Raw genomic sequence first — 27,081 nt, 5'->3', positions numbered from 1 at the left:
ATTTTGAGAAAACACTCTGGGTGTTTATCACATATTTTTCCATTTTGATGCTCTTTGGCTAAAAACAACTGTTAGTCTTAAGGACTTGATATCCACACTACATGATTTTCAGAGGTTTACTTCAGACTTGTGATCTCATGAACAGTAACAGCTGATTGGCTGGATGACCTGCTGATGTAATTGCCTGATTATTACATAATTTTGGACAACTGTCCATGTGGAGACCACTGCCAAATTGAGAGCCTCAAATATTCTTATTTTTGTCAAAATTAAAGTCAATTAGATGTGATACATTTTTAATAGACATCAAATTAAGATAATTTGGAGTACCCTAATTCTGTAAACTTGATACAGTTTTTTAAAGATACAGAAATATGCATCAAAAAGGTAGTTAAACATTTGAAGTCAGTGGCTTTATATATGAACATGTAGAAATAGATCTCTGGCTATCATCCAGGCCTGAAGAAGTTTGTTGTGGAAATTACAGGGGAACTCTAAAAGAATTTTGAGTCACTTTTCAGAACAAAACCTAACTGTACCAGCTGTAGAGTTGCAGTGTTGCTATTTTCAGTTGGAAAGGGAAAAAAGGTGTATGTGAATAGCATGTAAAGGAGCACAGAGGCATGAAAATTCTTGCATTGTAAGTGCAGCTGTGTGGCATTTCCATAATTAAACAAACAAACATGTGGGCTGAAATCAAACAGAGACTTCCCTCTGGCAGAAAACATCCAAATAACAGGGAAAAAAAGAAATTAGAATTATAAATGTGTTATATTTTGAGTAACGCAGCAATTATATTAGTAATAACTATACTGAATTTGATGTATTTTGAGTGACAGTTAATTTTCATATTGTCTTCCTTTCCCTCACACATCTGAACTTCCTAAAAGAAAAACAAATTTAAATAGCTAAATTTATAGTGAGCTGTTTTTAAGAATTTTCTGGAAATGGATACCTTATGAAGGAAATAAAAAGCATGTACTTACAAGCAGTTTGTGTGATATAACTATACTCATGAACATAAGGGGAAAAACAGCAAGGAGATTATATAATACCCTAAGGAGATATCACATATTCCTTTGCAATCCAGTAGATGTCTGTTGGAAGACCTCTGAATAGCAATTTTTCTTACCCACAGAAGGGATACAGTTATTAAAAAGTTGTTCCAGTGTTTAAGAATGGATGAGTTCAGGAGCATTAGAAGATGAAATCTGGATTTCAGGGGAAGATGCAGGAAGCTGCCACAAGACAATTCAAGTGTGAGTTTCAGTAGCATTTCAGATGAACCTATCATTCATCTGGAGATGGGGAGAAGAAACAGACTTCGGGAATCAGATGGTTCCCCTGCTCTTAGGAATTACAATGGGTACCCCTGTGCCAAACAGCTTGCAGAGCCATGGTAAATCAACAATATTGATACACTTTTGCCATTAACATTTTGGTTTTACATGTTTGGTTTCTGATGTACTTTGGAACTATTCCTCATCTGTCTGTCCCCCAGTCTTTCTCTCATGAAAATTAAAGACAGCTTTAAAGCACACAGTTTTTATCTCTGGGAAAAGGCTCAGGAAAAAGGCCCACATTTTCCCGCAAAATGGAAGGAAGTAGACTAGTTACTGCGAGTAAGAAGCGAGAAGAGACGGAATCGGGCGCGCTCTCTGAGCAGCAGATCGGTTAGTCGTGTGTTGGTGCAAGTCCCAAAGGTGTCTGCATCATCAGATCTAGGCCACTTCTGGAACGGAAACCACGGGTGCCCAGGGCACGCGAAGACACTAAACTACTTCCTCTCCACAGTGATTTTACTTAAATTATTTCTAGTTAAAAACTTGTTGCTGTTTTCAGCCAAGGTACTGACGGGACGGTAACGACAGCGGCGGGCGAGAGCCCCGCTGAGAAAGGTGAACGGCCCGGGACGGGACAAGCTGGCCCCGCATAGCGCCGGCATTGCAAAAGGACTTTTCCACTCGAGCAGGTGATGGAAGTGGGTTAATTGCGGTCGGAAGTCCCCACGGAGACCCAGCGGCAGGCGACCGCCCGCTTCCTCTGCGCGGCAGGACAAGAACACATCCATCTTCTGTGGAACCGGGATCTCCTCAAGAGCCCCCCTGGGGGCAGAGGCACCCCGCACCCGGGAGGGATGTCCCATACAAGGCCCAGCCTCCCGACGCCTGCAAGTAACTGCCCACCAAGGGACCGCAACTCCATTTCACACAGCACAGCAGCTTCTGCGCTCCCCGCCCAAGAAAGACGGCAGTGCGCATGTGCCGGAGGGGGAACCGTCACCAGCAGGGAAGCAACGCGTGCGCGGGGACATGCGCCATGCGGTCGCGGGGTGATCCGCTGCTGGGAATTGCGGCCGCCCGTGCTTGCCGTAGTGTGGGCTGTACCAAGCCCCTCTCCTCAGGCGGGGGAGCGGGGGTCGGACACTGACAGCGCGTCGGGGCCTGTCGCCCCACGTCCATCGCGTCGCCGGCGGGGAGGCCCCGGGGACGGCGGTGCGCAGCGCAGCAGCGCGGCGGGTGAGGAAGCGGCGAGGCCCCGCATCCTTCCCGCTTCCGCCGCACCGCACCCTGCCCCCGGCAGTGGCGGTGCCGGCGGAGAGGCGGGGCGCGAGGGGCGAGTGGCTTGGGTAATGGCAGCGCTGTGAGGACAGTACGGGGCAGGGACCGCGGCCGCAGGGCAGGGAGCGAGGCAGGCCGGCCGGGGGGGCAGGCGTCGCGGACTCGGGCCCCTTGCCGCCAGGTAACCTTCCGTATCCAGCCCGGCCGGGAGCGGCGCCGGACCAAGGGGAACGAGACCCCCGCCCAAGGGGAGGAGATGGTCCCCGTGCGCTGCGGGCTGCTGGGCCGGGTGTGCATGAGGCTCGGCGGCCCTGTTTACTGGCCCCCAGCCTGCCGGCCCGCGAGGTCGTCCCCGCTGGGGTCCACCGATCCGCCCCGAGCACCCGTCCTTCGGCGGTGCTGGTGCCGCTGCAGCGCCCTCCTTCCGCGGCTGGGCGCGGGCCGGGCCCTGCCCCGGGTCGTGCCCTGGCCCGGCGGGGAGGGCGTGGTGCGGCCTCTCCGGTGGGGCCGGTCGTCCCTCCTCGTTGCGCCCTCGGCCAGTTTCGCTTTTGTTTTGGTGGGGAGGGAAGGAGGGAGCGCACGTGCCCTGCCCGCGGCTTGCGGGGGGCCGTGGGGAGTGGGATGCTTCCGCTGCTGCTGGGTGGACTGGGAGCTGGGGGGCAAGGGGTGGGGCAGGCAGCGCTGTTGACATGTGTGGTATGGGCGATCCTGCCCTGGACTGTTCGCGCATCACTGGCTTGTAATATTTGTCGAGATGTCTAAATAGGCTGGAAATTCGGGGAGTGTTTTGGTGCTCGCCAAAGCTCTGCATTTATTTGTGTGAGCAAATGTGTTCAGTATGACAGTGGTATGTTTTAAAGGATGAGGTGATGGAAGCAACACCTCTCGATAGTCTCTTGTAAATATGTTTCAACAATGTCAGGTTACTGTAGGGCTTGTCAGAGTGGCATGGTTTTCCTCCCGCTGAATGGTGTAAACCCTAAATAGGGGTAGATATTCTGCTCTACTGTAATTTTTATCACGGCAGTTGCTTGCATCAGTAGAAAACATTTAATGTTGTAAGCTGGTGAGCTTGTGCACGACACATGTTGAAGCACAGCAACCTCAAAACCTCGGTGTCTTGCAGAAAAAATTATAATGTGTTTGGTAATTTATATATAAAACACATTTAAGTTCATTTTGGTGTGAAAGCTGTAAGAGAATGCCAAAATAGCAACCTGTTCTGTCTTTATTTAACTCCAAAATACCTTTGCGAGTATATGGGTGCATAATACTTCACATATTAACAGGTTCTGATGATACTAAACACGGTATTACTGATTCTGTGTGATATATGCTGGGGAGGACTTTTTCTTCACCCTTGCTTCCTTCCCTGAGATTTGCTTATCAGTGACGGAATGGCTCTTTTACCTTGGAGGTACCAGGTGTGTTTTGGAGAGAACAGCCTATAACTTAATGCTCAAAGAAGTATAACTTTGTTACCACAAGAATTTACTAGGATTCTTACAGTTTTTGTGGACCATGATTATTTTCTTCTTGGGGTCAGCTGCAAATACTTCTGTATTTTCCAGAAGAAGAATAATATTAGAGCTTTTGGAAGACAACTGCTTGCTTTTTCCCATCCTGGAAGTGAGCCCTACTGTTGTTTACTTCTACCGAGGTTCATGTTTCTTTGAAACATAAATCAGTTTGTGTTTTTCAGCTTACTTTTTGACAGGTATCTATGGATTTGTCAGTTCTTACTGATTTTCTGTGTAGTAAGCTGCTGCTGACATACTGACATGGATTGAAGATTTCTTTTATTTCCAAAAGTGGTAATAACCATGTTGCAAACATAACAAATGTTCCTACTGAACCGTAAATGTTTGTGTACCACTTTCTGAGCTTCGGTTTTTCTTTAAGAAGTTTCCTGTTCATAAAACCTGGGATAATACCACTTCCTTGATACTAGTTAGTTGCTACTCAGTTTCTTTATGAAATCAAAGTGAGTGTCCCTTGGGTGATACATTGATTACATTTTAAACAGAAATTGTGGAGTTGCAGGTAGAAGAAAACAACCCTCCATGGTTCCTGAATTCATAGCAGTTGAAGAGCTTGGTCAGGTGGCATTTAGTATGCCCACAGTGTAAAAGTTACACCTGATGTTTTTTGGGATTTTTTTTTTTTTTTTTTTTATTTTACTGAGAAGCTCTATATCCTGCAGTTTGAGAAAACTTATCTGCCCAAGAAAATTAAAAGCCAGTAGTGGTTAATGTAGTGAGCTGATTGCTAAATAGCTTTTTAGCATGACACTTGATCCTTTCCCTTGTAGAGGTGTACCTCTTGTGCCTCAAGTTTGTCACTAGCTGTCTGTTTTTTCCCTTCTGACCTTGGAAACTTGGGAAAACAAGATAGATGTCATTTGCCCATCTATTTAAAATGGAAATATAAGTATTCTTTCAGTTCTTTATTTTATGCTTAAAATGTCATGTGTCTGAGCAGGAACTAGACTTGTGTTGTGCATGGAATGTCACACCATGTCCCTTCCAGATTAGGTTTATAGGACAGAAAAATAGAAACAAAGAAGAAGCCTCCACAGTTGTCTCTTGGGAACTCTCTTTTTAAAGTACCTTTTACTCTAGTTTTAGTTCAGTAATTTAATGTTTTTCCTTCAGTACATCTTTTATATGAAATTACTGTATGGTTTCTGTATTTTCAAGCCATATTTTCTTTCTTATTTGAAAGTATTGATGTATTTATTCAAAATATTCTGTATTTTCTTTCTTCTTTGAAAGAATTCACCATTTGTCCTGCTGCAAAGTGCAGTAAGCTGCAGTGCAATAAGCTCAGCATAATGCTCTGTGTTTAGATGTGTTTTCTTTCCGTCATCCTGGTCAAAGCTTTTGGGTTTTGTGGCTTTTTAAGTATAACACCAAAAATGTCTCATGAAAGCTTGAGGTAAACGTAGGCTACAAACTGACAGTGGTAAATTCACATACTCTGGTAACATGCTCAGTGTGTTCCTGCGCAAAATTTTCTTGGATACAGCTAAAAGTATCTTTGTATAAAAGTGAACAAACTAAAATCTACAGGAAAGTTGTTTTCTTCAAATGACACTCTTAAATGGGCAGCTTGTTAAGGTAATGAACTTTGAGGCACAATGTTGTTAGATTAGTCAGTGTTACCTTATAGGCTATTCATGCAACATTAATGTTCCATTCCATATTGTTTAAAGTAAGGGCTTGTGAGCTTGATTTTGGATGGTGAGGAAGCGGAGGTGGGTGTTCTTCATGTTGCTGTATCATGGTGGTGCAAAAGTGTGCAAAGTTTAAATTGAAAATTTCAAAGGGAAGATTTTTTTTTTTTCTTTCTAAATTATTGTATAGTGGTGTTTGACATGTTTAATTCTTCTACAGGTTAACACTAAAGCCCCACAATGTCCTTGAAACCACGAGTAGTTGACTTTGATGAAACATGGAACAAACTTCTAACAACAATTAAAGCTGTTGTTATGTTGGACTATGTTGAAAGAGCAACGTGGAATGATCGCTTCTCGTATCCTTTAAGTGAAGATCTGGCTTAATGTGTTTACGTGATATGTTTAGCATGGAGTAGGCTTGCGTTATTATCAATTTCAATGGTCTTAATCAGAAGCTCTTTGTAAGGTTCTATCTGTTACTAAGCTTGTGGGTCAGTGAATACGTTGAAAGAGATGGGAAATGATGTATGTTTGGGAAGTATTCTATGTGAAAATCACGCTGGTAGTAAAACGTAAATCAGTCTGAGTTTTACTCACTTTTAGTAGCTCTAAACCTTAGCTTTTGCTATAGCTGTTCATGTAAGTACATGGATTGAATTTCCCCAGTTCCGATAATGATTTTTTTCTTGTATGCTGAAGTGTATGCTTAGGAGGGGAAGCATGTGAGACAGAGAATGCACACCTTTGAATTTGGGGATGTGGGGTTGGTGAGGTTCTGTTTAAAGATGTCTCTCTCTGGACTTCCAAATGTACTGTACCATATTAGCCATTTCTGTAGAAAGGGTTTATAAAAAACCTTCCTTTCCCTCCACTGCTATTACTCCTATTCCTGAGAGCTAACCTGTGTTTAAAAATTACTACTCTTTCTAGCTGTGATCATATGTTCTTGCCGTTCAGGTGAGAGCTGTACCTCTGTTGTTGTAGTGAAAGGCTTTTCTTTTACATATAAAATGGACTTGTAATTTTTTGCAAGATTTGAGTTTCGGTGAACTACTTATTTTAAAAGAAGTGTAACTATTTGTCCTGGGTTCAGCTGTAGCAGTTATATTAACCCTTCTTAGTAGCTCATGCAGGGCTGTGTTTTGGCTTTAGTCTGAGAACAGCACTGATAACACACCGATGTTTTTAGTTGTTGTTCAGTAATGCTTACCCTGATCAAGGACTTTTTCAGTCTTGTGCTCTGCCAGTGAGGAGGGGCACAAGAAGCCAGGAGGAAACAGAGACAGGACACCTGACCCACACTAGCCAAAGGGGTATTCCATACCACAGCAAGTCGTGCTTAATACGCAAACTGGGGGGAGTTACCTGGAAGGCCCAGATTACTGGGCATTGGACAGTGGGAGGTGAGCAATTGGACTGTGCAACATGTGTTAATAAGTGGTTAACTTTAGAGCTTAAAGCTCTAAACCTTTCATGAAGGACACATAAAGTAGATTTAAATCTCAATAACTGAATGGGATGTTGGATTGATTCCTCTTGTCACACTATTTCACTTAGAAATTTTTACATGGAGGTCTTGTACACAAGTCTGCTGTTGAGCCTCTTCTCGGGTTTACTCCAGTTAATTGAACATCAGAAAAGGAGTACTTGTCAATAGCAGACTCAGGAAGCAGTCTTGGAAGAATCATTTGGAATGTACTTCATAAGACCTTACTTGCCATCATCTCTTAATTATGTTCTTGGAAAGTGGCACTATCTGTGCCTGATATAGCGCTGGCAAGAGCCTTTTGGCTTATTATTTGTGGCTGAATGGCTTGAGGAGCTTGTGTGACTTGTAACTCGCAGCTTGAATGTTGATTGTTTAGTACTTCTGCTACCTGTAACCAAATCTAAATTGTAACACAAACTATTCACTGAGTATTCAGTAACTTTGTGAAACTGGCAGCTCTATAGAGCAGGTGTGAAAGCTTTTACCAGCTTAAAAAAATAAAATGATATATTTTAGGAAGATGCGACATTTAAAAAAATACATTATCTTGTTCTTTGTTAGCTTTTTAGTCTCTGTTAGATTCAATTTAATCAAAGTAATCAGTTTCCTAACACTACAGGGATTTTAAAGAGATGTCATACGAACTCTGTTTTTCTTGCTGCTTAATAAGCAGCATAAAAAGGCGATAAATTATTTGAACTGTGTTAATGAAATTCATATGGGTTATTTAATTTATAGAACCATGTGATCTTTGTAGTCTCTCTAGTTGAAACAGTGGTGTGGAAACAAGGGATAAGAATCATTATTTCAGTCTGCAGCAATGTATTCTGCAAAACGTTTGCTTTCTCTTGTGCTGCTTGAGATAGCTGAGATCATATGGTGTATGGAAACTAATAGAATTTTAGGAGTGAGAGGCTTGTACTGCGTATGTACCACTTCTAGAACTATTTTTTGCCTCACTACTTCCCCAGAACTTGTCTGTAATAGTGTTTTCTTTGTTATTCTGATGGTAATTTTATTGTTAAATATAGCTTATATCTCAAACTTGAAATGCTAGAATGGCAGTGAGCTGGGAACCACAACTGTGTAAGAGTTAAAATCTGCAAAAGATCACTTGGAAGACCATATGTCACTTTATTTAAACTGTGAGTCATCTTGAACCACCTTTGTCCTTCAGATTTCCTTTAAGTGTCTCTGCAAAGAAAAAAATGTTTCTGGAGTTGTTTCATTGTCTGGTAAACAAGTGACAGTTATGTCTCTCTATTTGAGATACTATTTACAATAATTTGGTTGTTATGAGTGCTTTGTGTAACTTTCAAGGCATTGCCTCTAAATATTCATTAGGCTAGGGAGTGCTCTTTAAGAGGCTAATGAAGCTTGATTGCAGAGTGGTAGTTCAGCTGTACTTTGATAACTACCTTTTAGCAGCAGAACTTTTTTGAACAGGTAGAGCACCAGGATCTTCCTGTTATTGTCTTGGGTTTTCCACCAACCAAATAAATAAGATAAACAGTACCCAGGGAGGAAGGTAGCCATACTGCAAACTGAAATTATGTTTAAAGTATGAAACATTTCACCTGCTGCTTTTTCCATTTTTCTGAATGTTTGTTCTCCCTCCTCTAACTCTCCATTTTACAAGGATCCAATGAGGAAACAGAAACTTATAAACATGTATCTTTAATGTAAGAACTAGCCCAAAGAGAAGGAAGAGTAAATCAAGTTCATATAGTTGAAATTCTTTCTGACTATGAGTCCTCAAGTGCTCTGTGAATTTTTATTCTGTTACAGAGGAAGAGTAACAATCACATAAATTATACAAAAGCTCTATTTTAGGCTCTTAACAGAAAGTTTTGAGTAGATGTTCTGTAGATATAGAGTCTTAACTAGATTATTTATTTTGTTTTAACCCTGAGGACAATATTTCTGAGCTTTTATGGCTTGGAAACAGTATTTTGTCATTGATGGTAATTTGTTGTTTTGGGGTGGTTTTTTGTTCTTAGTTTGGAATCGCTTAAGTTTCTTACTGCTGGGTAATGCCCCTCATGTAGCAACTACTGAAGCACTTATATCACACAAGGCTTTTGAAGCTCTCAAGACAGAGTGAAGGCCCCTAATCAGCAGTTTTTCTTCAGCTTCCCTTGACCTTTATCACCCTGCAAAACTATGTGCTAAACTGGAAGGACAGGTGGCTTTCACCATTAAAGATAAAATAATGAGCAATAAAGGCTTCTTCCTGATCTTATTAAGGGACAGCAGCAAAGAAAAAAATGTGCTTTAAGTTTATGGACTGAAATACCAGTGATGTTTAATTCATCACTGGATAAATTCATCTCCCCTCAACGACTTTTTGTTAAGAGATTTACAGCATTTTGAACACTGCACTTAAATTTGGATTCCAGGCCAAAAGATGCTGTTAGATTAACAAACTAGTACAGATTGAGCAAGAATGTGAACTTTTTGTAGCAAAGCTACTTTGTAATGTGTTTTTGAGAGTCACGATAGCTGCTTTTTGTAGAGAATCCAGAGACACTTAGTACCTAGCAAGTAGTCTGGTGTTGATTTTTATAATTTGATACAGGAAAATGTGTCAGGTGCCTGTGGAAGTGCTTCTGTGATTAAGCTGTTAGTTTAATTTCAGCAGGTGTGGAAACTGGGTGTCATATGTCAAGGAAAAATACTAGATTAGGCTTTCTTCATTTGCAAGAAAGCTTGACTGTTCTCTAGAGTAAGGAAAGGCAAGTTTAGAAGATACACATCTTCATGGAGGAGTAGAGAGACTATTTTCATTCTTAAATAGATTTATTGCAACTAAAACTAATTTGCAACAGTCGAGTCATCTGTACTCCTAATTGAAGACTAGATAAACTCAGATGTTTGTTTGCTGCTTTTATCAGATTAGCTGCCGTTATTATTTTCTTGTGCCATTGTGATGAAGACTGTTTGTTACCTCTGAAGGAAGTTGCTCTTATAGCAGAGATCTGTAATAGTTTTGGTGATTCAGATTGTGTAGTTGTAGATCTAAAAAAGGAAAAAAAGAGTCATGTCCCCTTTGCTTGTGAGTATATATATATTAAAAAAAAATTCTAATTTTGAAATTTCATTTCTCAGAAAGATCTTATTTGCATAGTGAAGAGGCTTGCAGTCTGAATGATATTGATGATGTGTTCAACTAGAGACCTTCCTTAGAATGACAACATTCATTTGAGGGGGGGAAAGTGTGAAAAACAATTGTTCTTTACAATCTGTTTAAGAAAACTTTTAATTCTTCACTAGTAATGTAAGAGTTTGTTTTACTATTATATTGGTCATAACTTTGTAAGTTGATATAATGTCATGCTAGCCACTGTTACAAAGCAGTGACTATTGCCTGGTTTATTTGTTGGGATTTCCATTTAATGCTTCTTGCCATTCCAAGGAGAACATGTGTACAGATGATCTATAAGGATGAAAAAAATGTACTCAAAATTAGACTGTGCTTAGGCTCTCTGAGATTCCAGTTGCCATATAAAGGCTTTTTTTGATTTAGTTGTCCTGCATCAGTATCTTCACTGTTTTGAGTAGTACTTCTGTATAAAAAATGGAACATGCTCTTGGGAAAACTGTCTGATGAAAGCTTGACGCTATTCTGTAGATGAAGCAGGTGACTTGTTAACTGTCCTTATGTATTCTATCTCCTTTTGCACAGCTATATGCTTTTTTAAGGTAGACTAGAGGAAAGCAGATCTTGTGTGTTCCCTTAATGAAAGAGCTTACCTTAAAAAGTAAACCATACTAAATCATTATTTCCAGCATGGCTGGTTTTATAAAGTGCTCAGAATTAGTTTTTAACTGATTTTTGCAGAACTAGTTTATTTCCCACAGTTGTTTACCTCAAGCTTGACTTAATCCTTGCTTGACTTTTCTGAAAGCAAAGTTCTTAATCGTAAATTCTTTTCCTGGCAAAGTATCAAGTAACTTTTTTAAAACTTGATATAAGCCTTACAAACCAAAGGTGTAGCTCTGCAAGATAGTACAAAACTACCTTAAAGGCTAAAGCTGCTACCTAATTAAGTGAGGAAGTACAACTGTTTTTCATGGCTGTGATCTAAACAGGATTACTGAAAAGGTAATAATGGTTAAAAATAAAACAAAGGTTTTACATCCACACTAGCATTGTGATGACTTAATTTCCAGTGTCCCACAAAATTGTTTTACCTGTGGAGCAGGGGGGAAAATGCAGGAACAATAAAATGTTTTAGACTTGGGGGAGGAAAACCTGAAGTCAATTTCACTTCAGGTTTGTTCTGCTCCATAGTTGACTAATCACACTCTTGACCTAATGAGTGCTTCTTTCCATTATCCGAAGAGTCTCAGTTTCAAGCTGGCTGCATATTCAGAGGAAGAATTTTTGGATGAAAACTGTTTTTTTCACTTTGAGATAATCTTATTCATAGATGGCAAATAAGTCGTAGAAGCCATGTCAACGTGGGGCTGACAGAAGTTCCAGGATTCTAGCTCTAACATTCCTTTGCCTTCCACTACTTAAAAGTTATTATTGATGCTGAAAACTTAGGAACTTAGATTCTTCAAAGATCAGGATTTACACTAATTTCAGAAAACAATCCATTTTATCTTTTGTGCTCAAATGTTAAAAAAATTCAAAAAATCTAAAATGAGCGTGTTGAAGGGAAAAAAGATTCTATATGTCTTAAATTTTGTTGATCAGTTTTCATACTTCAAGCAGATACAAACCTTGACTCTGAGCCCAGAGACATTTATGCTTTGTGTGTGGCCTATCCTGAGCCTCTTGGAGAGAGACTTTATACTGAGACTAAAATTTTTTTGGAAAATCATGTACGCCATTTGCACAAGGTAATGACTACACTTGTGGTACATGTAGGTATTGTTTGTTCTCTTTTGACTTTAGTAAGGGGGTTTGTTTGTTTTGTATGTATGAAGGTATGCAGATTTTACGAGATTAAATTACAGATGACAGAGTTCCAGAGACAGAATATATATGTATCTGATATATCAACACACATCACACGACGCAATGTAGACAATGTCTATATGCTACATGAAAGAACTTTCTTTTTAAGCCAATAATTATGGTTTATGCAAAATATTAATTGGCTTGAAGAGTTAAGTTCTTTCTTTTCTTTTGAATGCTTATAACGAATCAAGTTACAGGAATATCCTCATTTTCCAAATGTGCTATAGTTCGTCTGTTACAATGTAGAAGTATCTTCTGTAGTAGATACCAGTTGTATGTAGTCTACCAAAGAAAACTTTTGAAATATGTGGGAAATAAAATGACAAAAATGCTTGCGAGGGAAGGATGTAATGTCAAGTTACGGTATTATGACAAATAACAATACTTGTATACGTGTGTAGCTGTGAATTAACTTCTGTCTCATCAGCTAAACCAGCCAATTTCAACAGAATTATGATTCATTATCTGGAGTATATAAGATGGATGAGCAGTGTCACCTTGTATTTCAGTAAAAAGAGAAGTAGATATAAACAAGATGTCCACCTGTCTCTGGTGTCTCTATAGGGAATGAAGAATTGCAGACTGTGGATAGTACTGCTTAATGTCTTTATGCTATGTTTTGAGCTTAGTTATCTCTGTATTTGACAAGATAGACTGGGTTTTTTAATGTTTAGTTCCACTGGTTGCAAAAAGGATACCTCTGACATTTTGGTAGACTAAATCAATATGCTAAAATGACAGGTTGGCCAAAAAATCTTCTTCCTCATTTATTTAGTGAGCTGAAACGAGCTCACTTATGATGATTAGGCAGATGTCAGCGCAGTAGAAACTGGGGGAAGTAGCAGAAAGCATACATCCATACATTCTTCTTTTTTTTTTTTTTTTTTAATTGACTATCTACCATTTGTCTTTGAAGTGATTTTGAAAACCTTTCCAAAATTCTCATGACTGTGTTGTCTGCTAGATTTCCTCTTCTACATTATTTTTTGCATAAGATTCTTTGCTGCTTGAGCCTGAGCAAACTCTAGAGAGAATTCTAGTTGAATTCCTAGGATCTCATCCTCCTTCACAAATAGTTCTTAAGTTGTCAAACTTACTTCCTTGAAGTGTAAGTATAATTTGAGAACATCAGCAACTTTTTAGATGATGATTTGCTTAAATTCCAAAGGATTTGGGCCTAGATTTACAGAACTTAAGATAAGTTTGTACATATCTGCTTTGTTAAACTTATTTTATTCCAGGATTCTTGGTAAGTATAAGGGCTTGTCTAACCAGTAAGGCTGACTTTAAGTGGTTACAGTTAGGCAACTCTTCCAGAGTACAGGTGGCTGCATGAATTTAAATTGATCTGTGTCAGTGGGGGATAGCTATTTGAATTATCCCACCAGCATGAGAGTATGAACCATGCTTATTCAAGCAGCTACTTCTGCAAAGATAAATAGAAAACAGTACATTATCGTGTTTGTTCTTTTTAAATGTAAAATAAAGCTGTTGTGGCTGGCTTACCAGAACTTCTGTACGTGGTGCTTCATACTACAAAATTTGTAGTATGAAGACTTGTTGTTTCCTGGTCATTGCCACAATGTTATTTTTAGGCTGCTTAAAGCTCAGGTGTGATTTTAATTTTGAATATGTGTTTGTTGTTCTAAAATGATAATCCTATTACAACTGTCTATGTATGTATGCTATTTTCATACTGATTTTAGTGAGGGGTGTGTGCCTTCCTTCACAGAGAGTTCTGGAAGCTGAAGAACAAGTACTGGTTATGTATCACAGATACTGGGAGGAGTATAGCAAAGGGGCAGACTATATGGACTGTTTATACAGGTAAGCTTTTCAAATGAGTTAAGCTATTCAAATTACTACACGATCTGCAGTTCAAGTGGAAGAATGTTGATTAGAGAGCAGTAGCTGAATGTGCCCAGAGTCAGTTTTGGAGAGAATGTAGTTATGGTGATGGAACACAAGAAAAAGAGGAATAATGCCTCAACAGGTTTTTCTGTGCACTGCACCTTGCCACTGAAGTAATTATGTAAGATGATTCTTACTGTTCTTCCATTACGAGTATATTCTGCCTCTGTTGTTGGCACTCTGTTGTATTGCCAAATATGTTGGTGCTAATCAGCCTGCAGTGAAGTAGCTCATAATCCTAGGTGTTCTACAAGGATGGCATTGTACTGAAGTGTCCAGTTGAACCAGCATGGTTTGTTTCAAAGCTTAGCCCTGTACCTTGGCAAAAACACAGATTTCCCTCCTAGAAGAGCCTTTCAGACAAGGTTATGTGCTCTTTGGGTCCTTTCTTTTCAGGTGAATGTTTGGACCACAGGGATTGCAGAGGGTGTAAAAATTACTCCTTATTTCTTTTCTGCGAACTTCATAAACTAATAGACTTTTACAGGCAATCAGTTTTACACATTGTTTGGTTTGGGTTTTTTGTTTGTTTTTAGACAATTAGAACCAAGTCTATAAATAAAAACATAACTGTGTTATTTTTGTACTTCTGCTGTTTCCTTCATCACAAATACGTTTTGTTACTACTAGTAATAGCTTAAGCAGATGAAACTTACTTATTCAGGAGCTGCTAGAATGATAAGTGTATTGAGATAGCTTCAGATTTGCTGGGATTTGAATTTTAATTCCACTCTGGCTGTAATTGGAACATTCTAGTGCCCATTATGCATGTGATACCAAGTAGGTAAATATAACTTACAAGGCACTGTTAATATGGTACTTATTTGATGGCATGATGTGAGGATTTACAAAGGATTTGAAGACCTTTACTATTATGCTAGGGATATGTATGTGTGGTCTTGTAGAATCGTATTGAATTATCACTAGCAGACTGGGAACAAATGTGATGGAATCCATCCTGGCCTTGCAGACTTTAGTTCCATAGTGTGTCACTGACTGAACTCGGAAGCTGATACAGGGGGAAAAGAAGAATCCTATTTAATGTGTATAAGTCTTGCTGATTCTGCTTTCTGCAACAGTTTTTCTGAGTGCTTGAGTGCTTCTGGTCATAAACCAGCAAATTAAAATATTTCTCCAGCAGAGCGACCTTGACTTTTTGTTTTATTTTTAAGCAAACTAGGGCATTTTTTTCCCCCAGACAGTTATTATGCACATGAACTAACCTGTATGTAGATATAAGCTCAAAAGAGTGGCATTCATATACACATGAAGCCAAGCTCTTAAACACTGAAGTTATTTCATGCCAGCTCTGCCCATTCTAACTCTTATTCCTGCTATGCATATTGTGTTTTGGTCCAGAAAATGTACTTGTTAGGTGTTCTGTTGGAAATAATTTTACTTCAATACTATATGTTTTTTCTTTGTGTTGAAATTCTGAATTTTGTCATATACCATCTTTTAAAAGTCTCCAAAGGTCATGACTTTGTGAAAGTATGATTTTTCTGTAATAAAATTTACATTGTAATGGGAAAAGACCCTCTCACATGAAGGTAAGAAATAATCCAGTGCTTGATTCGTAGGGTCATAATGCACTGGACACACTTCATTAAGTGTTACGTCAATTTTATTGTTTTCTGAGAGAATGTTTCGGGTGAAAGTACTTCTGAAGGCTGTTTTTTATAAAGCAGTTGTAGTTCTTTTCTTACTTGCACACCTGCTCTCAAGAAAGTACCATAAATTAGTGGACTCTGTTGCATCCCAGGATCTAATTTGTATAATTCTTCCAACAATGAAAACTGATTAGTCTTTACAGCTGGTAATCTTAGTGTTGTTTTTTAAATAGATTCCTTTAAAATTTCGATAGACTCGCATCTGTGCTTCTACCCTTACAGGTAAATATTGCAATGCTACTAAATGCTACACTTCCCTTTTGAGCAAAATTTATAAAATTCAAGACCAATCATATGACTGGCACTAGAGTTAATGTTTTCTTTCTTTGGTGTTGATTTTGGTTTGGGGTTTTTTTACCTACCCCTCTGATTGCATTTTACTAGGAAAAAAATTCGGATTCATTTTGAAAACTGAAATCCTATACGTGCATGACTAAACAAAGGTGATAAAACTGGTGGAATAAGGAACACTCCATATTAAATGAACTTCTTCAGTTGTTTTTGTAAGTTCTGATGGTAAACGTGATGGATAAAAGCAATGCAGGACATGGGAGCTTATCAGTGTCTTAGTGGTGTAACTGTTTTACTGGGTAATTGTACTTGTAAAACATCTGGTTTGTTTACCTTTATTTCAAGTAACCTGGAGAGTTTTATTGTATTTCTTTAACAGTTGAAATTTTAAAATCTTCTCATAATAAAATCCTGAAAAGTAAGCACACGTAGTACAACTTTTGCTTTGTTCCATTTTGTGTTGTTTTTTTTTCTTTTCTCCAAGCACTTGTAATAATACTAACATATCAATGTATAGTAATTTTTAGTCCGGTTGGCGAATTTTAGTTCCATGTATTTTTGTGCTTTTTACATGAGACATCTTCCTTCTCTTTCAGGATTAAACTTTAGCCAGTTTTGTCATGATAGGAGTAAATTGTATTCTGATTCAATAGTATCAACAGTAAACTGTAACATAATTCAAACTGCTAATAGCTCCAGGCCTCTTCTCCAGTCCCCTTTCTTCTAAGTGTTAAGAAGCTGCAGGTCTTAATCTTGTTTGCTAATTATGTAACAATAAATGTGGGGAAGATTTAAACAAGAAGTGCCATCAACATTTGAGTCCCAATATTAATGATATTTTTCTACTGAAACTTCTTCCATTGGCAGAACTGTCTTCATTTTTGCCTAGAGCATTTGGTAGCTGTGGGAGATTTATTTCCATATCAGCTATTTATTATTGGTCTCATCATTTTGATACAGCTGTTGGGTTAATAAGATTTTAGTGTCTGCAGTGCTTTGTAATGAAATGGCTTTCATTTATTAGCCAATCTTCAAATTGTGGTAAATTACTTTAACCCTGTTTTACCGATCTGTAAACCAGTGAGTAATCTGTTTTAAGAGTGAATCAGAACAGATACTGGATTATTGTATGTGCATGCTACTAGACACATCAAAGCATTCTGCTTGCATAAAGCCCAGTGGTTCTGGTGCTTTTAATATAGCTCTTGTGAAGTCGCCAGTGCATGTTTTCATTGAAACATTAGCAAAAAAAAAAAAAGTAGGTGTGACTAAACCTCTGAAGGGCATCCGTTTGAACTTTGTGCTCAGAGTAGGGCTAGCTTCAAAAGTTGAACCAGGTTGCTTAGGTTTTTGTTGAGTCAAATTCTGAACTCCTCCAAGGACAGAAATTTTGGTGCCTTTGTGAGTAGCCTATTTTAGTGCTTGATTACTCATTCTAAGAATTTCCCTGTGTGTCTGTTTGGAATTTGTTGTGCTGCAGCTTGTGTCCATTACGTCTTGTCTTTTCTCTGTGCTCCTCTGAATTTATCTTCATCTTATGTATGTCTCATGCTCTGCACTGTAATGTACCTATTTATCTCTTTATGCGGTTGCATATGCTTTCTGTAGCTTGCAAAGCAGTTTAATTGTGCAAGTGCTAGGTTGAAGAAAATCTTAAAAACCAAACTGAACGCTTCTGAAAACAAACTGTAATAGTCTTAGCTAATTAGTTACTTTTAAAGAATTGCCTCCTGTACATCAGTACAGTGGATGATATTGCCACATAAGGTTTATCCATTTCTTTGTCCATGACCACTTGCAGTGGAGTGCCAAAATCATTAGCAGCATTCTCTTGGTGCAATTTTCCGAAAGCAATTTCCTTAGCATTTCAGTTTAGGTTTATTCCTGTATACTGTTCTGCTAGACCCACATGCCAATTTGGGGACCAGTATAGCAGTCTGACTATGGACAGACATGGACACCAAAAAGGGTGGCTATACAGAAGTTTATCTTTGGAGAGCTTTCAGAGGAGGAAAAAAATTGAATACAGGGTGTTGATCCTTTTTGGTTAAAGAAGTATGGTACTTCTAGACATACAGATAGATGCATGTTGTTTTGTGGTGTCATATTATGGGTGCACAAAGACTTAAAGGAGGTGGATTCTTTTGGCTTTATCATGGGGCACATAAGAAAATAACCAGGAGCTGACTTGAGATAGGTACTCTCTTAGGTTTATTAGATTCAAGCCGAATTTCACAATGTCTATTTTGCCAACGCTAATATTGGTTTCTTATCCAGGAGTGTGTAATTCAAACTACTAAAAACAAATAAAACATTACAAGAAATAAAGTCTAGTCCATCTGACAAGGCTTTTGAAATCTGACCCCTCAAGGACATAGTGGGCTATTGAGTTGTGTAACATTGCTTTGGGAGTGTGGTCACTGTGTCTAGAGCAGTAACCTGTGGTTACAGTTTTGTTCTTGGTTGATCTGAAAGTACCAAATACTTGAAAGTTACCAAGCAACCTGTCCCAAATAATTAGCTACCCTTCTAATTCTTAATAATTTTTTGCAGGTTTTTTTTTCTTTGCTAAATACCTAATTTATTTTAATTTGCTGTATTACCGAGTCCCTTATCCTTGAAATAAATGGCCCACAAAAATATTCATGTACCAGACATTTTCCTGATACTGCTAGTTTAGATGGAGCACCATCTTTCAGTATTCTGCTGTAAAGTAGGTATTTGTTTTGAATGAGTCTTGTGACAGTCTTCTACATTCCAAACTTTTAAACTTTTTTTTCTGGAGTGGAAGCTTGGTGGATGTGTTTTGAGGTGTGGGTACTGAAAGGTATATTGCTTTGCTAATACCATGAAAGGATGCAAGCCTCAGTTTTCTCATCTTGTTGCCATTTTCCTCATCAGATAATAAAGCATAAGCCCACACAGGTGCACTCTCAAGTAACTGGGCCTGAGCTGTATAATCAGGCATTTCAAATTTTTGCCTGAATATTAGCAAGAGTCAGTGGGCAATTTCTGATATTATCAATCCGGGATCAACTCTTGTCTTCACAGTAAGTTACAGATGAACATTATGGATTGTCTTCTAAAAGTAAGAAATACAGATGAAGTATTTGATGTAGTTATTCAAGATGAAAAATGGTTAATGACTTCATTGGAGTACTTGATTTCAGATTATACTGTTTGCATATGTTTTGCAGTTATTTGCTTATGTTTGATTCTGGAAGTTGATGGTAAAAGTAGGGGAAGGAGAGAGGAAATGTAGGCAAATTTGGTTTTGAGGCACAGTGTGGTGAGGCTCTTGCCAGGAGTGTTTCTGCCTGCCTGTTTCTTGCCATCCCCTTTTTGCTTGGGCTACCTTATCTAGGTTAGATTTGTTTATTCACTTCTGGCTATGTTAGTTTTTAAGATGAATCAGTTGCCTGATCTGGATTTGCTGAGAAGACATGTACTGATGGAAGAGGGTGTGAATGTGGAGAGCATAGGGCTTTTCAATAAGCTTAACAGGGAAAAGCAGAATGGTGGCTGCTGCCTTTGTTCGCTGGTGGGGTGGGGGGTGATGAGTATCATTAAGGAGCATGCCTAAGGCTCTTTTCCAGCTATTTGGATGTCCGCGCAAGTTGTATATGAAATGGTAGGCCTATAATCTTCTCCGCAGACTTGCATCTACAAGGCTAGGCTAGTATTCCAGCTTGTCACCACTACACAGGTCTTCCTTAGTTGGACTCTGTTCATTTTTAAACTGAATCATTTTATTTCCTTTAAGGGAATACTGAGAATTAAGAGGGATGTTTTATCAGGTCTTGCGCAGAAATCATGTTCTGTTCTTTATAAAAACTATACATACAATAGTAAATACTAAATTAAAGAAAAGCGTTTATAACATTTTTTTATAGCTGTTAGTTAAAATAATTTCTCCAAATTCTTCTCTTTAAAGTTTGCAATACAGCTTTTGCTAGTTATCATGACCTGAGTAAGGGATCCTAACTGACAAATATTGGCTCTGTAAAAATTTACACTATTTTTGCGTCTTTAGCGTGAGAGAAATGAAAAATAACAAACATTACAGGTAGAAGTAAATACATGTTTACCTAAAAATAGCTGATGTTCGGGAATGTTTTTCTATCATTAAAACTAAACAAATTACTATAGTACTAGTCAACTGTCCAGAATTTAGCAGTTAGTTTGCATATATGTGTATGAATAATATGATAGTGTATGTTGAAAAGTTGAATTCTTACATAAATATATTGCACACCAAGAAGGTGGTGACAGTGATCTCTCATGCTGCTGTCGGGTATCTCAATTACTAAAACTGTTGTTTTAATATGATGTAAGGTCTTTGAAATGGAAGCAATTTGTGTTTAAGAATTTCCTACATATAGCAGTGGCATTGGTTACAAGAGGTTATCTTTTGTGATGTGGAACAAATTCCATGATTCCAAATTTATTAAAAAAATAAAACCCCACAAGCTTAATTTTTGCCTGTTTTGATTAGAATATCTTTATTTCTATAGGTACCTCAACACACAGTTTATTAAGAAGAACAAATTGACTGAAGCCGATCTTCAGTATGGTTATGGAGGGGTGGATATGAATGAACCATTGATGGAAATAGGAGAGGTAAGTATCTCTGAAAGTGGGAGTGGATATAAGCTGTATTCAGAAGTGCTATCTGTCTGGCTGTGTCCTTTTAAATTTGATTTTTCTGGGTCACAGAATCTGAATAGTTAATACAGTAGAAGGTATAAGCACTGAACCCTTTGTAAAATGAGGTTACAGTTTTGATGTAGAAAAATATAGTGATGGGGGCAAATATGAAAACTACTGGAGAGCTTCAGTTTAAAATATGATAATAGATACCACTTTGCAGAAAAAAATTGTTTCATTAAGTGATGCTACTATCTGGAAAATAATTGAAAAAGCACAGCTTTTGTTTTTTGAAACCCTTGAAGTACGACTTTTAGGCTTCTATTTCTTGATGTCACAAAATGTAACAGCTTTTTCTGAGGTTAGTCTTCTGTACCTCTTATTTTCTAGGGCAAGCTGTTTTGTACTTCTGTTCTAGCAACTTGGGTAGAGATTTTGAAAGAAAAACCAGACTTAAAAAGGCTGACAGGCTGGGGCTGGACTGAAGAAAACCACTGGAAACACACGATGTACTTTAAGTCAAGGCAGTTCAGGACTGAAAATTCTCTCAGCTACCTGTGCTCTCTCCAAAGCTTGCTAATCAGTGGTGTCTGTAAAGGCTTATCAGAGCTTGGAAGTACATATTGCTGCACTGTTTGTGATATCTCAAAATGGCATAAATGTTATTCCTTATTTCCTCAGACTGAGTTTTAGCCAAGTCTGTTCCCACAGTTGTCAAAGGTAGTTTTTAGCTCTGTGTGAATCTGTTAGTTCAGCTGCCTTGGGGGCTGGGAATAGGTCTAGGCTTGTGCTTGGTGTTGTGTGATGCTGTTGTATTAATGAATTCTTCCTGTTTCCATATTCTATGCCATTCTGAGGTATCACCTGAAGGATGGTAGTGGCTGCCTTTGTCCATAGTTTTCTGCCCTATGATATGTTTACCAATGAAGAACAAAATAATTCACCTTTTTTCTGAGTATTTTGTTTTCCTTATGTTGATGGAATCTTAAGGAAGGATAACAACTCACACTTTTCTTCAGGCTTTTCAGCAGTCATTCCTAGGATGGTACGTCCCTAGCTCATCACTTGGGCAGGTTATAGGGAGGATCAAGATTCTCAGCCTGTAGCTGGCAGCCTTTGGTTTTTGATGAAGATGTTCAGATGATGATGTCTGAAATTCTACTAATGAGTTTTTCATTATCTCACTCCCTAAGACTCCCTTGCCCTTTAACAAATACTGTCTTTGTAATTGGTGGTAGTGGGAGGTGAATTTTGGATCTTGAGGCAGTAAAGATAATGTGTCTTCATTACTAGTGTAGGATTAGGTTTATGGCAGTTACTCCTTTGCCCAGAAAAGGAATGGAGGCTTGAGCCCTACACTCAAGTAGGTTAATGCATTGAATTGCAGCACTGGTTTTGGTGAATTCATTGCCCCAGAAATAAACTAGTTCACATTTCTTAACCTGCAAGGCTTTCACCAAGTTTATCAAGTCTTTTTTTGAAGGCATTTTCTCCTTCATTATGGTCTCTGTGTAGGTTTCTATGTTTTATTCTTTGGATTGCATTAGTGGCTTTGATAAAGGTCTTTATAAAGAGATCAACAGTTGAAATAATGGAAGGAATTATCATTTATTCCTCTTTAGATGACTGAGATGATTTGTCCTTTATCTACCCAAGAGCAAACATGTTTCTTTTATATGTAATTCTCTTCAGTCTCAGCATGAAGTTATTTCAGCAAGAAATAATGCCCAGTGTTTGTAGAAGCAGAACTGTACTCTCTATGTACTGAAGTTTCTGTCCCAGCATCACTCCTGTGTGTTAATAAAACTTTGTGAGATTTTCAGTAATCTTACACAAGTACATGCTTGCTTAGTTCTTCTCGGGTATGTAATGGTAGGTACGTATAAGACACCTGAGTTGTGTATGTGATGTGTATGGGCATGGCTTCAAACAGTTTATCATCCTGATAAGCATTCCAGGCACTCAGTAATTGTTGTACTAGGAAAAATACAGGATGAGATCAGTTGATGAAAGTAGTGTGGCAGTGCCTGCAAGAGATTGAAATTTTTTTCTGTCTCTGTTAATGAATGCATGGTGAAGGATACTGCTTTTCTGAGTTGGGCTCCTATCACTGTTTTTGGACTCCTGAGTTTTCAATGATTCTGAGAGCCCTGAGCTAGAAGCTAGTTAAGATGTGCCTTCTGTTCCCACACCACTACCCTCTCCAACTTCCCAAACCAGATTCTGGAAAATGGAAGAAACTGCCATGTTCTGTATTGTCAATCTAGGTTGACAAGCAAGATCAGTCCCTGTCTTCCAAGAGAAAAACTCTCTTGAACTAGTACATCAAGTTGCTGTATTGACCTGTCTGTAGTTTATTTGACAAGAAAATTCCAGTTGGCAGCTTGAAGCTGTTTCAGATTGGTCCCTCTCACTTATGAGAGGGAGTCCCTCTCACTTATGAGAGGGACCATGATGCTAGAGACTGCATTTCAGAGACTACATTGCAGAATAGAGTTACCTGAGGCAGTCCCCTTTACCTCATACTCACAAAACATGTCAGTCCTTTTTTGTTTGTTCAGTGGTGTGTTGGTTTGGTTTGGTGGTTTTCTTGTTTATGTTTGTTGGTTTGTTTTTTCTCCAGAGCTGTTTTATTTCAGCATTGTCTGGATGAGTTCCTGTCTGAGGGAAACTGTTTTCCTCTAACTGTGCAATTGTACTGTCCACAAGGTCGAGGCAGTGAAAATCACTTCTCTTTGATTTATAAGCAAACCTTTAGCTCTTCTTTGAACCTGCTGCTGCAGTTGGGTCAGCTTTACCTCCCAGACTTCTTTACCCTGTATTACAGCAAGGGTGCTGGATGATAGCTATGATAGACAGCAAGTTCATTTGTCTGCTCTTTAAAAGAAAGATTCGTTCCACAAGGTGGATCAGACTGGATACCTAGTTGATAGGTAGATGCCTACTTTAAGTTCATGCATACCTGGTCAATATTTTAATTTTTACAGCTGAGGTACTGTTAGTTGTGTCAAAGCTTTCTTAGCGGTAATATTCCCTCTGTCCTTACTGATCTTGGTAATTTCATTTTTTCACAGTCTGCTATTCAGTGGTAGGTGTCTTTTATAAGTCTCAGACATGCGTGGGTATTCCTCCCATATGAGGGATCACAGTATCTCCTTTGGGTTTTAAATTTGATTTTAACTTAAGTGTACAAACTCCTTTGAATGATTGCAGTTGTATTTTCAAAAATGGTATGTTTTGGAAGCAATTACTTCAGCCACAAAAGTTTGAGATATTTTGGTCCATTTGATTGGTAGGGTGACCTATCCCTAATATGAAAGTGATTTAAATTCCATTCAAGTCAAGTATTAGCTTGCAACACTTTGCCTAAGCTGCATGCATCTTAGCTTGGAGATGCGGTCTGTGTATTTGATGTAAGGGTTCTGGATCTTTGACCTCTAACAAACTGGCTAAGAGACATTCCTTTTTGGCAGCTGAGGTTTAGTTTGCTATAATTTTTAGAAATAGCGGTGTCTGCACACATTCAAAAACTTCAGTTAGGCATGTTACTTACCTATTACTGTGCAGATGTTTTGTTTATGTTTACACTCAAAACCCGTCCTTGTAAGAGATTTGCTTATGGTCCTTATGTTCATTTGATAATCCTTGGTAGAGTGGAATCAAGGAATAAGTAAATCAGTCCTATTAGATACGTAGAAAGAATGCAGACTGGGAAGTGTGTATTCAGACATTGCCTGACTAGAAATTCTGTCTGACATTGCTAGTGTACAGATCTGTGTGATCTTTATCCAAATGCAATCAGATGTTCTAGAAGAAAAATGCTAAAATAGCATATTGACAAATTGTGTGTGTGAGGCAAACAAAATAATTAAGAAAGGAGAAAGAAGAGGGTATCTAACAATTTAATTTTTGATATCCTGAATAGGAACTGTGTCATCTTTGTTTTGGGTGTTTTGGGGGTGTTTTATTGGCATTTCTTGTTGACGTAAGCTTGCATTGTCTTCTGACAGCTAGCTCTTGATATGTGGAGAAAATTAATGATTGAGCCACTGCAGGCTATCCTTATCCGGATGCTCCTCCGAGAAATAAAAAAGTGAGTGCTTGTCTGTTTTTCACTTTTACCCAGTGTGTGGGGGTATTGCACTTTTTTACTTTAAAAAGCCTTGGGACTTTGAACAAATTCTTTTATGTTTTTTGTTTTTCGATGATAGCTCATTACCTGTTGATGATGGTGTTCTATCAGCTTTTCTCATTATAGCTGCATATCTGTGATTTGCATGTGTAAAAAAAGACTCTGAAAATAATTAATTTGCTGCAATCTGAGGGTAGTGATCTTTAATGTTTTGGTAATGTAACCCTTCTAATGAATGGAACTGGGGAGCAGTTAGAATAATTCTTCAGGTCTCATAGGATGCCTTTTGCCTTTTTCTCCATCTGATGCTGACTGTTAATGGATTTTGTGCTGTCAGTAAACTGAAGGACCAGGACTTACAGAAACATTTGCCAAAGCTAGAAAAGCTATGTTGCTTTGCATGGGACCCAAAATGATTCTTGCTTATCTGCCAGGGAGACTTAAGCTTCTGTTTTTCTGTTGTTTGGATGAGTGACTTCACTTAACATTATTGGTACTTTACTGGAATGAAATTGAAATAAATTTTTTTGCACTTTGAGGGAACTTCCTATTTTATTTCTGAATACTTTGTTACTCTAAAAGAAAGACCCTGGTAGTTACAGTGCTTGGGACTTTTTAAGCTTTGATTTAAAACTTTTTTACTCTTTAACTCCTAATGAATCTTTTTATTTATGAGTAAACAGAAGTTCTGAAATACACTACAGGCCTTATGTGTATTTGTAAATTCCATCAGTTTCTACGCTTTTACTGCTGTTCAGGGTAGCTCTAGGCTGGGGTCCTTTTAAGTGATTGCATGCCTGACTCAAGTGACCAGACTAGTGTAGGTAAATTGAGTGAGACAATTTGGCTGACTGAGGTTCCTTGGACAAGCACTTGGTCAGAAGAAAGCTGTATTTATAAGACATTCAAGAACTGATTTTATTACTACAATTTTATTTTTCCTTCCTGAATCAAATTTTTGGCAACTAAGTAACTGACATGATACCTCTGTCTGGTATTTCTGAAGCCAGAAAGCTTTTACTTGTAGTTGTTGACTCATGTTTACTTTGTAACCAGTGTTAATGCTGCTTTATCCATATGTTTACTGTAACAGTTTATTTATGCTAGATGAAGATTCTCTAATACATGGTGAAGAAAATGCTGCTCTGGTACATCAAGTACAGCGACATGGAAGATGCATTTTAGTCAATCTGTGTATTTCATTGGTGGGTAGGAGTAGAAATCTGTTAAAACCTTTTTCAACAGACATCTGATGCCTCTTAAAATATTTACCTTGAGGCTGGCGACAGATCTCAGGATATTTAGATCAAGACTTACTGGCTTGTGCAACATAAGATTTTGAGACTGTAAGAAATTTACATTATTTGTTATTAAACCATTTGGAAAGTTTTAAATAAAACATGAGTCTGGATTTTTTTTTTTTTTTTTCCCCTTGGTAATTAAGGATTCTTTGATGTGATCTTAAAGAAGTTAATTCAACTCGGTTTCTCAAAATACACATCTAACAATTCATATTAAGTTCTAGCCAGCGTGATCTGCGTGTCATGTAGTGAGCTAGATGGGACAGAACTTATTATAGCTGTTCTTCCTAGTATCATGAAATGTAGGGCTTGCTATGAGTATTCTGAGGATGGCCTTTCTATGTAATGGGCATATGGGCTTGTTGCTGTTCTTTGCTATAATTCTACTGGTCAGTACAGTTTGTAAGAGGCGGTTTTGAAGACACTGCTGCAAGTGACTGTTAGATGTATTTTAGCATTGAGTTCAGCAAGTCAGGGATTAAACAGCATCTTTGAAGAGATGGGTATTGAGAAGTTGCATCTGGCAGAGGTGCAAGAATATGCATGGGAAGAATATTAATTAAAATAATAAAATTACTAATATATATACTTAAACTTCTCTGTTAGATGCCTTCTGAAGTGTAGTACTTAAGTGTGTGCATGGTGTAGTTTGTAAAAATGTTTTACAGGAAAAAACCAAACCCAAACTTAAATAGATGGGACAGTTGAACTCCTTATAACCACATTTTTCATAGTATGTAATGATATGTAGAATTGATAACCAACATTGTAGTCAATTGGTTGCATATAAAAGTATGTTTATTACTGTACTGGAAAAGGTAGGGAGAGCAGAGCCATAAATTTTGCTTTGGGGTTTACTTATGTATTTCATAAGAATTTTAAAAAGACAACTTCTGACAAATCTTGAGCATATCAACTTTTTAGAAGCT

General features: G+C 38.3%; 1 protein-coding gene across 1 annotated transcript in view; it reads left to right on the top strand.

Annotated features, from left to right (window-relative positions):
• The first annotated feature begins 2,583 nt into the window (after positions 1–2,583).
• Positions 2,584–27,081, top strand: part of CUL2 (cullin 2) — a 49,981-nt gene continuing 25,483 nt past the window's right edge. The window contains exons 1-6 of the mRNA XM_057432825.1: positions 2,584–2,742; positions 5,957–6,095; positions 11,977–12,079; positions 13,933–14,027; positions 20,587–20,692; positions 24,730–24,812. Coding sequence (XP_057288808.1) covers positions 5,977–6,095; positions 11,977–12,079; positions 13,933–14,027; positions 20,587–20,692; positions 24,730–24,812 — 506 coding nt within the window. The 5' untranslated portion in view covers positions 2,584–2,742; positions 5,957–5,976. The remainder of the gene's footprint in view (positions 2,743–5,956; positions 6,096–11,976; positions 12,080–13,932; positions 14,028–20,586; positions 20,693–24,729; positions 24,813–27,081) is intronic.

This window comes from Pezoporus wallicus, unplaced genomic scaffold (assembly GCF_028554395.1).
Source record: "Pezoporus wallicus isolate ANWC-B61680 ecotype Strahan unplaced genomic scaffold, APGP_CSIRO_Pwel_v1 scaffold_2584, whole genome shotgun sequence".
Taxonomy (NCBI): domain Eukaryota; kingdom Metazoa; phylum Chordata; class Aves; order Psittaciformes; family Psittacidae; genus Pezoporus; species Pezoporus wallicus.
The sequence above is the reverse complement of the archived record's forward strand: the minus strand, read 5'-3'. Positions and strand labels throughout refer to the sequence as shown.